The following is a 15797-nucleotide window of genomic DNA, read 5'->3' as shown; positions in this document are numbered from 1 at the left end:
CTGAAACAAATTTTCATAAAACATTGCAGTAACAACTAACACTACAGAGAAAAACATAATTTTCATTATTTTTAATGTTTTTTGTTTACATTGAGATGATAACATCCCTTTCCCTGTACCATTTTAATTGTGCAAATGTGGGAAAAATATCCAGAGAGATTTTGTGACTTTCTTTTTAAATTTGTGTTCCTTTGGTCCATAAGATGGCTTAAATGAAAAGTAATGTTATTTCAATGATTAGACATGAATAAGATTTTATTTATAAGGTTGGTTGATTTTGCTTTTACAATTTTTAATAGGCTTTGGATTCCCAAATATATTACCGCTACATCAGTCAGGCGGCATCATGATTTAAATTCATATTATCAAATGATACACCATGTACAGTAATCTTAATATCTAAAAGTGTACAATATACCTGTTCCTATCGATTTAAACATCATGCGGAACCCTTTTGATGTTGGTTCATCGATATGACTGTCGAACTGGATAATCATTTTGTTCTTAAATTCATCAGGTGATGCATCCCAAACTTCGTTGTTTGTTATACCACATCGCCTATGAATGTGCAAAAATAAGTAAAAGACTATGAGATTATTAACATGAACGTTGTAGATGTGCTTTAAGGCAATTGCTTGGCCTAACCCTTTCAGTCATAAAACTTTATTTAGTACTCGAAGTACAAAATGTGATTGAAACACCAGATCCAGTATTTGCATTGGATAATGTTTGGGTCTACATACGATAATTGTACTCAAAATGTTTATGACTGTAAGGCTAGAAGCTTTTGAGTTTAAACAGCATTGTGTGAATTGTAAAATATATTTATAAGTATTCCTCACGATGTCTGTGCAAACTTGTTGTTTTGGTCCATATTGTTTTTCTTCTTATTGTAAAAGTCTCCCAAACAACGTCAACCTGAAAATCAATGTCGAGTGACATTGGTACTTTTCCATTTTTTTAGAATATCCAGACGAACGTCAACGGATAACTGTTTCAATGATTTTTTCCTTTCAATATTTTTTAAGTCAAAACTTAACGAAATTTTAGCAAGAGTGCTACTCGCAAGTGCAAAGAGACAGCAATTGAACGCTTATAAATTTTACAATTGATGCTGCAAAAATGTCAGGTTTTCACATAATAACACAAGTGTGACCAAAATTAACCTTTTAAAACTTTCGATATCATTTTGGTTATCCATAAACAATTGGCGAGTTCCAGTAGGATGTACGCCTTTATGTCACCTGGAATGACGCGTCAATAAATACATTGCAATTGTATTGTTTCAGGTCTATTTTCTGCTTGACACTTAAAGTAATCGTTTTGAACATATTGCACTCATATCAAGATACAGCAAAGAGTGCCAGAAGGTATTTACAAAAAAGTAATGCTTGTCAAGAACTTATAGCGCATACTAATTAAAGTCACAGTGGCAAATTAAATAAAAAAATGTATGTGCTCTAATATTATAATTCATTCAGATTCTTCAAAGATAAGAAAATTAACTTATACTACTAATTTTAGTAATGCTGTTTCTAAAATAGGCGACAGACAGTATCCTCAACAAAAGGGTTTTCGAAGTCAAATACATAAAATGTTTATTGATAAAAGATCTATTCATAATGGGTAAAACCTTCAAACGCAATTTTGACCGACAAAACAGCAAACTAAATCGTGAATTTCTGTAAACATTGGTTTACGCGTTCCTAAAAAATTACAAATTTTGTGAAGACAAATAACCCAGAAATTTGAAATTTATCAACAGTTTGTCAAATATCTGCTTACTGACATATCACTAACAACATGTTTTCGCTCACTTAGATTGTTAGATACCAGCATAGTTGTCTAATCTGTAATTCAGGCGTTTATGTCCTACTACGTTTTGAATAAGTGTGGATTCGCACGGCTTGGGATGCATAAATTCAGGAGATGCTTATCTGTCGACACACTTAGTCTTGCCCCTTGATGAGTCCTTACGATTCCCTCTGTTTTTGTTTATTGCCTTGATTAATTAATCAATTTATTATATTTAAACATTAGGTAACTACTTTTGCCTAAATGTACAAGTCGTACAAGAGCCATCCGCAAATAAAAGAAGCCGAAATGGTAAAGTCCGTATTTTGATATTGGAAACCCAGAACATGTAATTTACAGATGTACAGCTTCATGTTCTATAAGAAAATCGGTGCAAGTTTGGTTGAATTCTGCACAGTCATTTTAGGGAGTTACGGATTATTAATCATTTGTTAATGTGTGACCAGGTCGACGAAACAAGACGACAGAAGTAACCCATTTGGGTAACCGCAGGTGACTCTATCAGGCTACACAAAGATTTCGTAAGACGACAGGAGATTCAATTGACATTTAAAGACAACTAAATGAGTGTCCTTTCTGCAAATATATAGGTCAGAGTTACCTTAAACTGTAAATTATATTTATGGGATCTTACTTTAATATCGTGCATTGATTCTCATCTTGAGAAATTAATATAAATCATATCTTAACTAATGTAAATATTGCCAATGACGGACCAACACACAAACGAACAGACGAAACGCTATCGGTCTCAAAAAGTCAGGTGACCTAGGAGATAAAACATATTTCTAGATTATAACATGTCCTTTTCCATATCGACTCTGGTATCATCCCGAGACTCCCATATTATCCCAAGGCGCTAGCCGTCGAGGGCTTATATAGGTTGAGGAACGATACCAGGGTCAATATTGAAAAGGACATGTTATTATCTATTTATTACAAATTATACAAATGCTTGAAACAGAAGGAAGAATTTTATAATTCCGTCTATCAAGATCATACATTGTTTGTCCTCCATTGACATTACTTCATTATTACGAAGCTCCCATAAATAGTCCTTGAATAATAAAATGTCAATGTCCGATTTTCTTAGTATTAGTGTTCTCTATTTCTTTTACAAATTCCGCTGTCTTTTAATTAGACGTTTCCTGTCCGACATTATTGTTAAGAACGCTTATGACTTCATAACAGGGCACAACTGCTTATGACGCCATAACAGGGCACAATAACTGGTTATTTGCCTCAGGCAAGAATATGACTAGGCCAAATCTGCAGTATTTTCATATGCAAAACCCAATGTTTTCGTAACAAATATGTGATAATGAATGTTATACTTACTTGGGTCCAGTCTGTCCTAATAAATTGTACCTAAATTCCAACCAATGAAAGCAAACGTGGCCATTATTGTTGATGTCCATATCTTCAATTGTCCCACGTAAAATATTGTTTGCTACGCCCTGTATCATAAAATGATTTTCAATTTTAATGTATGGAACTTGTACTTTAAAATACACTTATGCAATCTATCACTAAAGAATGTTTGAGTTTCACATTTTCTTTTTTTCCTTGATATTTTGTAGCCATCATTAGCATGATACAACGTTCAGTTTCCTCTATGAAAGGTCAAGAGAAGGCTGGTTGCTGCTAAAACCTCCTTTTTCATTTTGCATTGTCACATGATGCAAAAAAGATTAAACCGTTAGCTGACTTAAAAGTTAATATAAAGTATTTTCAAAAAATGATTATTTTGTACAGACATGATGTAGTTTTAAGATCTGTTTTATGCAGACTGCACTGGAAGTTTTGTAAAAAGAAAATTACAAAAAGGAAAAGATGACAAAATTAATTAAAACAAGCATAAAAAGGAATTGACTAGGGATAAAATCTAGAAAGCAACAATTTAAAAAATCTATGTTTTACAATTCAAACTTTTTATACATGTTGTATAAATCAAGAAAATTTAAATTGGAAAAGTGTATTGATGTACCACTTATGTTTTTTTGTGGTTTAAACGGTATATCTAGAAGAGCGCTCCGGACGAACTGCATTTATAAAGTGTTATTTTTATTTGGTAGAATTTACCTGGTCATTTTATGTGCTTGACTTTCCACATAATATCACATTTAAATATTTGTGGGATGAACATAGTGGACGGAATTATAGAAATTGTATAAATATCATAACTATACAAGAAGCACCTTAACAGATGCTCCTTTAAATATTCGAAACATTCTCTTGCCAATTACTTCCAATGTATTAGATTAGATTGTTCAATTATTTCCTTTTTTTTTCTTTGACGAACTGTATGTTTTAATACTTACCTGTATAAGCCAGGTGCATTTTAAACCTGTATTATAGTTGTTTGGATAGTTAGGGGAGTTGACATATATTTCATCTTCTGCACCTACATTTACCACTCCACCACAGCCTGAACAAATTAGCATTATCTAATTATCATTCTTGATGTAACTAAGCTTTTTAGAAGATCAAATATCTGTTATGGTTTATATCCATGTACTAGTATTGTAAGACAATGACCTTGAGTATTCTCTCTATTATGAATACATATTGCAACATTTAGGTGTAAATACAGAAGGCTAAAGAACCGAAACTCAGCATCAACAGGTAGCAAATAACCGACCATTGGTTTGGTTTAATTTATTTTAATCAATTGTATCCAACTCCTTATAGTGGGGCGGAAGACACTTCGGGATTGAGCTGTTTAATTCGCGGAAATTCGGGAATAGCCAGTTAATTAATCGGGAATTCGGGATTTCGGGATTTAATTTTATCGAGATGCGGGAACGGACACATTTTTTTCACGGCAATTCCTTTTATATAAGCTGTTTAATGGTAAACTACTACATGTGCTCCTATTTTGCTGATTATCACACTATGCAATACACAGTGTATATAAAAATTACAAAAATATAACACTGCAGTGACAAATCTGAAATGTTCTTAATAAAAAGGAGTTTTCGTTCATCAATCCCAACAACAGTATAAAGTTCATTGATACAAGCATGCTACATCTGAAAAATTGCATTTAATAAAAATCGTAGCAATGGAAAAACCTACCAAAAAATGTTAAAATTCAAAATGGAGTTAACCCTGCCCAAATCCAACAACAGCATTTCAAGTGAGACGAGTCAAGTATACTTTAGTTAGTGTGCGATATGTGAACAAAAAGTCTCTTTAAACTGAAACAACTGAAACAACAAATCGAAAATGGATGAAGTCAAAAGGCAGCTTTTGTTGTGAATAGACAAACGTACAGACAGACGGACGAAGATATATCACAAAAAACGTCTCGTCTCGACGGATGCATGAAAAAGAGTTTATGACTTGATACAGACACTTTTCAATGGAAAACATTGGAAATTGGACATATAAATAAAATAAAAGAGCTTGTTTCTATAGTACCACAACAAACATTTGGCAAATCTACTCAATTATATTAAAATGAATTAGACTTCGAAGCACAATAGTTCAATCGTAAGCGTGCATAGAGACTTTGTCCATTGCCGTTCCCAACATAAAAGTTTACAAATATGTTTGTTTTTTTTTTTTTAATTCAGAGAGAGTGGCATTGTCTAACATTTAAAAGGTATTTTATGCCAAAATTCAATAATTAACGTGTTATGAAATAATGTTGTTTTAAGAATATAAAGGTCCGACCGACAATGACACTAACCCTAAACACGGTATCGAAATTAACGTCCCCATTCAGATCGATTTTGGCTGCGATTTCATACATCCCACACAAGCAAATGAACGCCCCGCAAGGGTTTAACAACTAAAACGGGAGAAGTCTAGAGATTACCATGTTTCTACTCCCGTCAACCCTGATGATGATTTAGATGAAAGTCAATTATTTGCCTTACTCTAATTGGTTTAATAAATATATAATGTCCCCTCGTCAAAGCGTATTATCTGATGCATAGAAAGCAGTACATCAATTTAATGTAGGAGTCAATCAGTTATATTACCCTTTACACATAAATTCGGAAAAGCAGGATGTTGTTCGAAAGCTGTGAATTCATAATATATATTATTTACTATGAAACGGACTTTATTTACGGAGTATTAGTTTTGCAGTGTTTCATTGTATATACATATTGCTTTTAATACAAGACGAACTTCAATCCTTATTTTTTTTTAAATGTTATATGCAAGATGAAAAAAGTACAAAATAAAAATCAACATATCATGGGTATTTCCAAAACCCGCTGTTATTGAAATATGTAAACAAATGAACTTACTTCCGATTGATACTGGTAGCTCACATGTATCACCCTCTAACAAGTCAGGACAATAACACCTGCACTCCCAATTCATAAACCCTGCATTCTGACATCCAAGATCGGTACATTGAGCTGACAAACATATAAAGAAAAAAAACTATTGTTTCGCGTTTATTAGATTTTTTTATATTTCTAAAAAAAGAAGTTACTTTCAGTTATCCAACAATTATGCAAATTACTAATATCAAACATTATTGCACTTAACAATTCATACGACTATTTTATAGCGTAATCATTCATATTTTATACTTATTATAAGTGGATAATCTCTCTCTCTCTGTATAAACACCGAAACATTGATTGACCAAATGAAATACTGTTCAATTTAAACAGACTAAATATTTCATAGTATATATAAAAAGTTAAATCACAAAAATAATGAACTCCCAGGAAAATTCAAAAACGGAAAGTTCCTAATCAAATGGCAAAATCAAAAGCCAAAACACATCAAACGAATGGACAGCAACTTCTCATACTCCTGACTTGGTACAGGCCTTTTCTTATATAGAAAAAGGGTGGATTAAACCTGGTTTTAAAGCTAGCTAAACCTCTCACTTGTATGACAGTCGCATAAAATTCCATTATATTGACAACTATGTGTGAACAAAACAAACAGACATAATAGGTAAAAATACCAAAAAAAGATGCACAGCAGTCAACATTGTGTTATCATTTTAATCCCTATAAAACAAACACATATATTAACAACCATTTACCATGGCACAATAATACAATGCCGGGATGTATAAGTACAGGGCCACGTCATATGTAAGAATTATGTAAGAAATAAAACATTGACACTCTGAAACTGCCAAATCCAGATGTTAAGTTTTGACAGACTGAAACTTTCGTAATAAATATTACAACATTGACACCCTGACTCGAACTTATTCAGATGCAGTTTAATGCAGAAAGATTGGTTATTCCATAAAATATATCCAACATTGATATTCTGATATTTATGTTCAAGTGGAGGGAGGATGTAAACAAATAAAAATACCTAGCAACTAATAGTAAACAGAAGAATTGCATGATAAAGTAATTTGAACTTGCACTCAGTAGCCGCAAACATACTTTTATAAGATATTTTTGTTTATTATTTTATTGTATTAAAATTTACTGTTATTTAAGAGTTGAGTGCTTTCCAGTACTGGTTTCTATTGTATGTTCTTTAGATTACATTGTATTAGTAAACTGATCGATTTTAAAAGGGGGAAGGTTGAGATCTAAAAACACTTATTAGACCCTTCAACATATTCATGTGTCTGTCCCTCGTCAGGAACGTAGTTGTTTTGTTATTTTGAAAATTGTTTGTTATTCACACTTTCACAACGATTCAGGACAATTTAGAGCATGTCTTCTGTTGAAGACTGTGTAACATTTAGATATATATTGGTTACTATTGTCGTTGCGTTGTTGTTTCATTGACGTTTACCCCATCGAGTTTATCTATAACAGCTATTACCAGAACAACCGTAAGCACTGTCAACTTCTTGTACATCATAAAACATAAGTCCATCAGCAATTTTCGGAAGAAACTCTAATCTGTAGTCAATGAATGGCATAGTCTTTCTACCGTCAATCGAAAAAGCCTGGAAATAAAGTTTGTTTAAGATACGCAGTTGTTATATAAAAGTTGAAATCTTATATTTCTAACAGTTGTTCAATATGCCATACGCTGCCAGTTTGAATAATTTAATTGACAATCAAGCCCATTATCATTCTCCTTTTTTGTAAAATGGTTGCAAAAATGATTTCATTTACTACAAAATCACGGCATATTCAACATAAATCAGTTAATAAAATGTTGAAAAAATCCATGACGACACTCGGCCAAATAAACATTTTAGCCGACTGATTACAATACTTGGTCTATATTTTTTATTTCATCGACGCAAGCCATTATTGAATACTAAGACAAAATAACACAAATATGTATATTTACGTGTCAGAATACATTGATAGGACAACATCTTTCAATAGGAAGAAAAACCACTAATTCATAGCCTCATTGCTTTCTATGTTAAATCCTATCATTACAAGCATTTATAGCTATTTTGTCTTAAGTTCAAATAAAGTGACAGTCATTCCATGTCAAAAGTATATTTTATCCTGACATGAGCTAAAATATTCAACATACCTTTTGTTGCATATTAGATTGCGCTGGTTCCCAGAAGCGTGGTAATACAGAAAAGGGTACTTCTGATCTGAACAACAAGACAAATATGACCTCCCTATTTTAATTTACTATATTTTTTTTATTACTTAAAAGAAACTTTCAACATATGTTTACAGTGATCCCAAGTCTTTCAGCTTTCATTTGATACCAAAGGTATCCTTATATTTTACTTTTTGATAAAGTAACAGCTATTCGTAGGAACTATGTTGTTGAAAATATGTACTACTTTCTTGTTTACATGTATTCTTTCCGATTAGATCATAATTAGTGGTTCTATAGCTTCAGAACCTACAATGAGTGTTCCGTCGAAACTGCCTTTTTTATGAATATACTTTTTCTTGTGCTCTTTAATATGTTCTCAACAATTCGGATAGGGTAGACTTTTATAAATAATTGTAACGCCGCAACATGTTTTTAAAAGACAGTTTCCCTTAAAAGCATATTTTGTGGGAATGATATGCTTTTCAATGTGATATGTCCATTATCCGTAAAAAATGTAATTGATAATCTTATTTTGTAGGCCAGTCATAATCTAATGTTTGTCTTTATATTTCTTATTTGTCATAAATATGAGAAGAGCTAAGTTACTCCTATGACGTAGCTTATAAACTCACGTATACACTGTACTGTAGATCTGATGACACATCGTAAGGAACATCAGTATTAACGTTTCTCAATTCAAAGTTGTGTCTTTTTTTCCTTTTAATGTGTTGCCATTGAACATTTAAGTAACTATCCCTATCTGGTCGGCTTTGTTCATGTTGAGCACCCATAGCATGTAACATCTCATGAACTATTGTAGGTCTCTGAAACAAATAAAAATTGAACATTTATCTCTAATAAACAAATTTAACTATTTCTTATCACTGTTTTACTGAAAAATTGGTATGAACATAGGGCCGCTTTCATTGATTGGAAAAAAGGATAAATCGCTGAACTAAGTAACATATTATCTAGTTCAACTAAATTTGCTACTACTGACTGGATCCTACTCCACATGTGGCACCCTTTGTGTTGCTCATGTAAGTACAAACCCGGTGATTATAATTTGGTAGGTCACATTCGGGGGAAAGGGGACGGGCTTGTAGTTACGTCAATTGGAAAATATTCGTATTGTAATTTTACTAACCGACATGCAGCCGCCTGGAGTTAGAGTTAGTCTCTGGTATGAACCGCTAGATTGTTTTCCAACATAGGATTTACATCCAGTAAAACTAAAAAAACATAATCCATTAGTTTAAACAATGAAAATATTTTGAAGAGCTGATTATGCTTTTAAAACACAAAGGAACTTAACTCGCTTTAGAACGAGAGCTTGGATATATATATATAATTGAAATGTCTTTATAACAGATAGATAGGTGTCGATAATTTGAGTTTTTTCTTTGGCCGCCATTTTGGAGGTGTAAACGGATAATCATGTGGTACAAACAAGTCTGATAAGATGTTCTTACTAAATCGTAGTGATGAATAAAGGAAGTCTCAAAGAGACATAAATGATTCAGAAAACCTAAAGCTATTTGCCACAAAAGGGAAGTAACTCTCGCTCAATAGAAAACATATTTTTATTTAATCGTTTAATGAATTTAGAACCAACATTGTTTTTAAATAAGGAATGAAAGCATTGTAAAAAAAAATGAAAGTCATAAATGATGCCAAGCTTATATATAAGTACGCCAGACGCGCGTTTCTACTACATAACTCCTATCGGTGGCACTCTTATCAAATCAGTTAGAAGGCTAAACCAATATCGAATATAAAAATAAGATGTGATATGATTGCAAATAAGACAACTTTCCACAAGAGACTAAACGACAAGCAACTAAAGGTCATCATACGGCCTTCAGCGTTGCGCAAAACCTATATCGCATAGAAAGATTTAAAAGGTCTCAACATGACAAAATGAAAAACTCTTCACAGGAAAAAGCTAACGGTTTGATTTATGTACAAAAAAATAAACGGCAAACAAATATCAAATACAGCAACAAACAACAACAACTCAGTTACCGGCTCCTGAATTGTGACAGGCACACACATAATGTGGTGGATTAAACGTTTATGGACGCCCTACTCTCACCTACAGTGGTGTAACAGCACAACATAAGAAAAATTTGTGAAAAATCAGTCAAAAAATGCTTGACTCATCAGATCGATACAAAGTTGATGTGCTTTGAACTTAAAATTTAAAGACGTTTTCCAAATCTGGTTAAGGTTATCTAGGTGATGGGATTAAGACAATATCTTAACTGAATATAATGTATTAGCTTACAGTATTTTAACGAACTGAACCACTTGCGGTTAGATGTGTTCTTACCCTGATTCTCTTTGTATCCTTACATAATCAGTGTGACCCAGATTGTCAAATGAAGCTAGGGGGTCATCTCTTTGGACCCATCTGACACAAGTCAGATCATTAAACTGTTTTATGGCCTCATAAATTGCAGTTTTACCGTCTACAGCTGGAAACAAAATCGTCAGATATATTTGATAAAGTATGGTACAATCAACAGTAACAATCAACTACTGTTGATGATGTTGAAAAGATTTATCAAAATTTAAGGATGAACGTTTTGTGTTTGAAGAGTTGCTACAGTCAAATGAGAATTTGAAAGTCGAAAACTCAGTATTACAGGCGACATGGGATTCTACTGGGAATGTAGAGCAGAGCCAGTAAAACTTGGATATATGATCATCAAATCCTCGCTTGACAGTGACAACACTTCAAATACAGTACTGTGGTTAAAAAACTAATACAATACTCGTGAAAATGTAATTTCAAAATAAAACAACTGAAATATCCTTAAAACGTTGACTGCGATTTTGCAAGATTGTTGCCAATTAATCAATTTGCACTAGATTTTTTATTTTTTATCGGAAATTATTAATATACATGGATACACCAGATCTAATGTCATTAATGTATACAACATGGTGATCAGAGGCATTGTAACTACATTTCAGAAAAGTTTGTTTAGTCTCTGGTGCTAGTAATAAAATGTATGCATTCGGCACGCCTCGGCAAAACGAGTGTAGAGGAATCTGCCGAGGATTGCAGATTGCAAATATAGGACATCAAACAAATTATAAGAAGATATCAAGTGGTTAATTAAGAAAAAAATCGTCGACGATGTAGAGGCAACTCTATGGCCAAAACGTAAATCTGCAAGGACGATCAAAAACATTCTATAGAACCTGGGGATACAGCAATACGAATAACACTAAAAACTTAGGTGCTCCGAATGGATAGTCTGCGCTCCTGTTATACTACTGGATATCGTCGTGTTACGCATAAAAAGTATAAATTCCGATGATGAGTCGTACAAAATATATTCAGGATTGGTCATGAGATAGGAGAAGAGGGTGGTATTGTTTCTATTACACATCAAACACAGTCTCGTAGTATAATATCAAAACGTAAACAGCAGTCAATCATAACTACCGCCGAAAATGATACAAAATACCAAACAATTTTACTAAATATTCTTTAAAAGGAAACCGTCATTTGGTATGTTGTAGATAGTTTTATCATTAGCAATCATACAAGATTTTCTTATTTTTAGATTTAAGCTTGCATTTTAATGCATAACATACAGAATTATCACATAAAAAAAGCCATTGATACCAACATAGATTACAGAACTGTGGTTTCAATTATTGGCGGAGAAATAAATGTGTAAATATCAATAAAGAACATTTTTACAGATTCATGAGAAAAAAAAAACAAATTATCTTGAAATACAAATGACAGGTCTGTGATTCTATTACATGCTGGAGAATCGGGCAGGACGAGAATAGGACATTGCATTTCTTCTCTGAAATCCGTTTTACATTTGACATTAGACAGAATATTAAAAAAAAAAACACTACTTGATAGATATTTACAGCTGTCATTTGTTTTGATTGTATGTTTCAATGGTTAATTGAAAACGTCATTTAACTGAATATTGCAATGAATTACCGTAATATCCCAATAAAACAGATCCGATAACTTCACATGCAGATTAAATCCGATGATTTCAGTTTTGACATCATACAACAATGGGTGATGTCAAAACATTGTCGATGACGTTGCATCAAAACGTACTATAAATGCAAAACAGATATAGTTCCTTGCATTTTCAACTATGTATTTATTAAAAAGTCCGTTGTCAATGTGATAAAAAGAATTACTAATCCAAGAATGTAAGTATCGGAAAATATTTAACTCTTAACCGAACAACATAGATAAATAATTATTGCGCTACGCGCATTCGTGAACGTATGCGTTGGTTGGTAACTCTTTGAATTTTGTTTTATATTACAATACTTCAATTAGTTCTCTATTATTTAATTATCTAATAGCTTTATACTTACAAATACGAAACACTTAAGAGAGAGAGAATCATATTTCAGAAACCTGTTTCATCAATTTTAGCTTTATGTAGCAAATACCAGTTTGAAATTATTATCAAAACATTTATATCATATAGATTTTCTTTTACAAAATATACATACTGTAGGTATTTGATGCTATTTCGTATGGTATTATTCCTTTTGGCCATATTCTTTCCGGGTCCAATAAAAAATTTCTTTTTATTCCCTCAGGCTGTATAATAAAAGGTACATTCAAATCAAAATCAATTAAACATATTTTTTTTTTGGAAGAAGCTGTTATAAATCACGTGATGAACATTATTAATAACAGATGGGAATTTTACGTCAATGAGGCAGCATCACAATGACACAAATCTAGAGGTAAACTTACTTCTCAATAGACTATTTTCATATTACCGACTTTTGACTCCGAAGTTTATATTTTTTCGACAGGTTACCTACTCCGTGGTAGGACTTCCTGGTACAAAGTCAAATAAGAGCAACGTAAAGAAGTAAAATCAAGCTTTCAATCGGTATAATTTTTAGGGGACAAATAACTGCTTTACATTTTCTTTAAACGGCAAAATCATCGGAAAACAGTAAACTTTCCCCTGAAATTATACCGATTATATGCTTGATTTTACTTATTTTTGTTGCTCTTACTTGACCAAATACCAGGATGTCTTACCACAGAAAAGGTAACCTGTCGAAAAATTGTATAATCCGGAGTCAAAAGTCGGTAATATGAAAATACATACTCTATTAAACTTTTTCATATTTTTCATGCCGGGGCCTTTTATAGCCGACTATACGGTACCATTTTCTACTTGTTGAAGGCCGTACGGTTGTCTTTAATTGCTTACATCCACCTCAATTGACATTTGGTGGATAGTTGTCTCACTTTAAACTTAAAATTGTTTACGCCTAAAATATTAATAGGTAAATAAAATGTTACCTTTGTTGAAAGTCTAAACAGTTCTCAAACAAACAGCTAAAGTCCCCAAGCATAAAGCATACAATTTTGATCTGTATTCGTCCTTAAAACAAATTCTAATTTAACATTTATGTAAAGGTTGAGACCAAAAATCACTATAATGATAATTATTCAGCAGTTGTCTTTATATAGTTTGTTTACTCTGAATCAGATGAGACATTAAAGTAGTACTACAATTTGAAGTGCACACGCAAGCCGTATATGATATTAACTGCAGTTGAATAATTATTTAAAATAAAAAAATGATGCATAGAATGTTTATTGATTCCTTGTTTGGGTGCGGGAGCCCTATAATTTTCTCTTTGTCCGTCCGTCTGTTAGTCAACAATTTTTGTAGAAACAATAACTCCAAAAGTATAGCTTGGAGGCCAGTGACATTTTTGCACAGTTGTTACGCATAATATGTTGATATTTTTAGAAAAAAAAAAATAGCCAATCATTATTGGAAAAATTTTTTGTCGAAAATTTTGAAAAATAGTTTACTAAGCAAAATTTATCCAAGAGTATAAATACGTGTATAAGACCAATGAAATTTTTCATTATTTTTGTGCATATTTTTAAAGTGTTTGTTTCAAAATTACAAATTTTGAGAAATAATTTTTGTAAGTTCAAAATCACCTCAAGTACGGGTAGCAGCAGGCCAATGAAATTTAGCAGTGTTTTTTCATAGTATGAAGATTTGCATTTAAATTGTTGGTAAACATTGGCCTAATAATATTTTTTTGTTTTTGTTTTTGTTAAAGATCACAAATTTTGATGATCATGTTTTTGTGCAAGGATTTCAATGAAAACTAACATGTTGGTTTAACAAAAATACTCAAAATTAATTCCTGGTTTAAAAAATCTAGTGAGTTTGTTTTTGAAATTGCAGTAACAACCAATTAATCTTTGTTTGAAAATCACATATTTTGAGAAACTTTTTTTTATTTCCTATTCCATATTGATTATAGCTGACAAAAAAGGATTTTTTTGACAATTTGGAAAAATAATTGGGATAAAAACTTTGTTTTGGTAAAAAAAAAAATAATAAATTCTGAGAAACTTTTTTATGTGCTACGATTGCAATGAACATTTTTGTATAGGTATAATTTGATAACCAATTTAAAGTAATTACAATATATTTGTTAAAAAAAATCGCAAATTCTGAGAAACATCATTTTGCCTAGATTGCAACAACAATTGATATATATATATATGTAGGTACAATATGCTATTCCAAATTGATTACCAGTGTTAAATCTGAAGTTAATATTTGGTATTTGTTAAAAAAAAATCACAGAGAAACATCTGTGTGTGCTAGGATTTCAATAATAAAATGGTATATAAATGAAATATGTTATTCCTAATTCTCCGTTTTAGAATCTAATGCATTATGGGACATATTTTTAAAAGCGTACACCAGAACGTTGTGATTGACTAACAACATCCAAAAAAATTGCAATTCAACCAATGACGTGACGTTGTTTTCATTTTGGGGTACGAACAATGAAATTACCCAGAATGCATTAGATTCTGAAACGACGAATTGATCGCCTATGTAAGAAATCGGCCTTAGACCGCCATTGTTGAAATGGTTGCATTAATACATGATTGAAACTTTTTTTTGTTTCGTACATATATTGATTCTTTCCTGGTGTCAAAATGTATGAAAATTGAAAACATATTAAATGCTTTTCATTGTTTGTATCAGAATTAATTATGTGTTTGTGTGACTCACACAAAAATGTGCAAGCGGGGCCCCTCTTGACATCGGCAGTTTTCTTTCTTTATTTTAAAAAAATGAAAGCTTGAATATCTTTTTTAACTTGTGTACATGCGTCCCTTTGGCGTATGAAGCGTAGGTCATTTTGGGTCTTCAATGTCTTCCAACTCCGTACTTAATTTGGCCTTTAAACTTTTTTAATCAAGCGTCACTAATGAGTCTTCTGTTGACGACACGCGCGTCTGGCATACAAAATGATAAGCCTGGTAACTTTGATGATTTGTTTTTACATAATTTTGCAAGATCTTTGATCGTATAACAAAATTAAGTGTGTAGCCTAAAATACAGTTTCGGATTCTTTTTCTCTCTCCAAAAACTACATGAAAATCAACATCTTCAGTTTCTCTGTTAAAGTCTTCACAACCTATCCATTTGGAAAAAAACAATTAT

At 32.0% G+C, this 15797-nt stretch overlaps 1 protein-coding gene across 1 annotated transcript in view; it reads right to left on the bottom strand.

The window, feature by feature from the left end:
* Nucleotides 1-15797, bottom strand: part of LOC127723639 (MAM and LDL-receptor class A domain-containing protein 1-like) — a 64654-nt gene that overhangs the window by 38424 nt on the left and 10433 nt on the right. Inside the window, exons 6-14 of the mRNA XM_052230340.1 lie at nucleotides 12793-12883; nucleotides 10613-10757; nucleotides 9428-9512; nucleotides 8913-9104; nucleotides 7585-7711; nucleotides 6078-6191; nucleotides 4137-4243; nucleotides 3154-3272; nucleotides 419-558 (exon numbers count right to left, since the gene is read on the bottom strand). Of these exons, the coding sequence (XP_052086300.1) occupies nucleotides 419-558; nucleotides 3154-3272; nucleotides 4137-4243; nucleotides 6078-6191; nucleotides 7585-7711; nucleotides 8913-9104; nucleotides 9428-9512; nucleotides 10613-10757; nucleotides 12793-12883 (1120 nt within the window). The remainder of the gene's footprint in view (nucleotides 1-418; nucleotides 559-3153; nucleotides 3273-4136; nucleotides 4244-6077; nucleotides 6192-7584; nucleotides 7712-8912; nucleotides 9105-9427; nucleotides 9513-10612; nucleotides 10758-12792; nucleotides 12884-15797) is intronic.

Source organism: Mytilus californianus, unplaced genomic scaffold, assembly GCF_021869535.1.
Source record: "Mytilus californianus isolate M0D057914Y unplaced genomic scaffold, xbMytCali1.0.p SCAF_13, whole genome shotgun sequence".
In the NCBI taxonomy this organism is placed as follows: domain Eukaryota; kingdom Metazoa; phylum Mollusca; class Bivalvia; order Mytilida; family Mytilidae; genus Mytilus; species Mytilus californianus.
The sequence above is the reverse complement of the archived record's forward strand: the minus strand, read 5'-3'. Positions and strand labels throughout refer to the sequence as shown.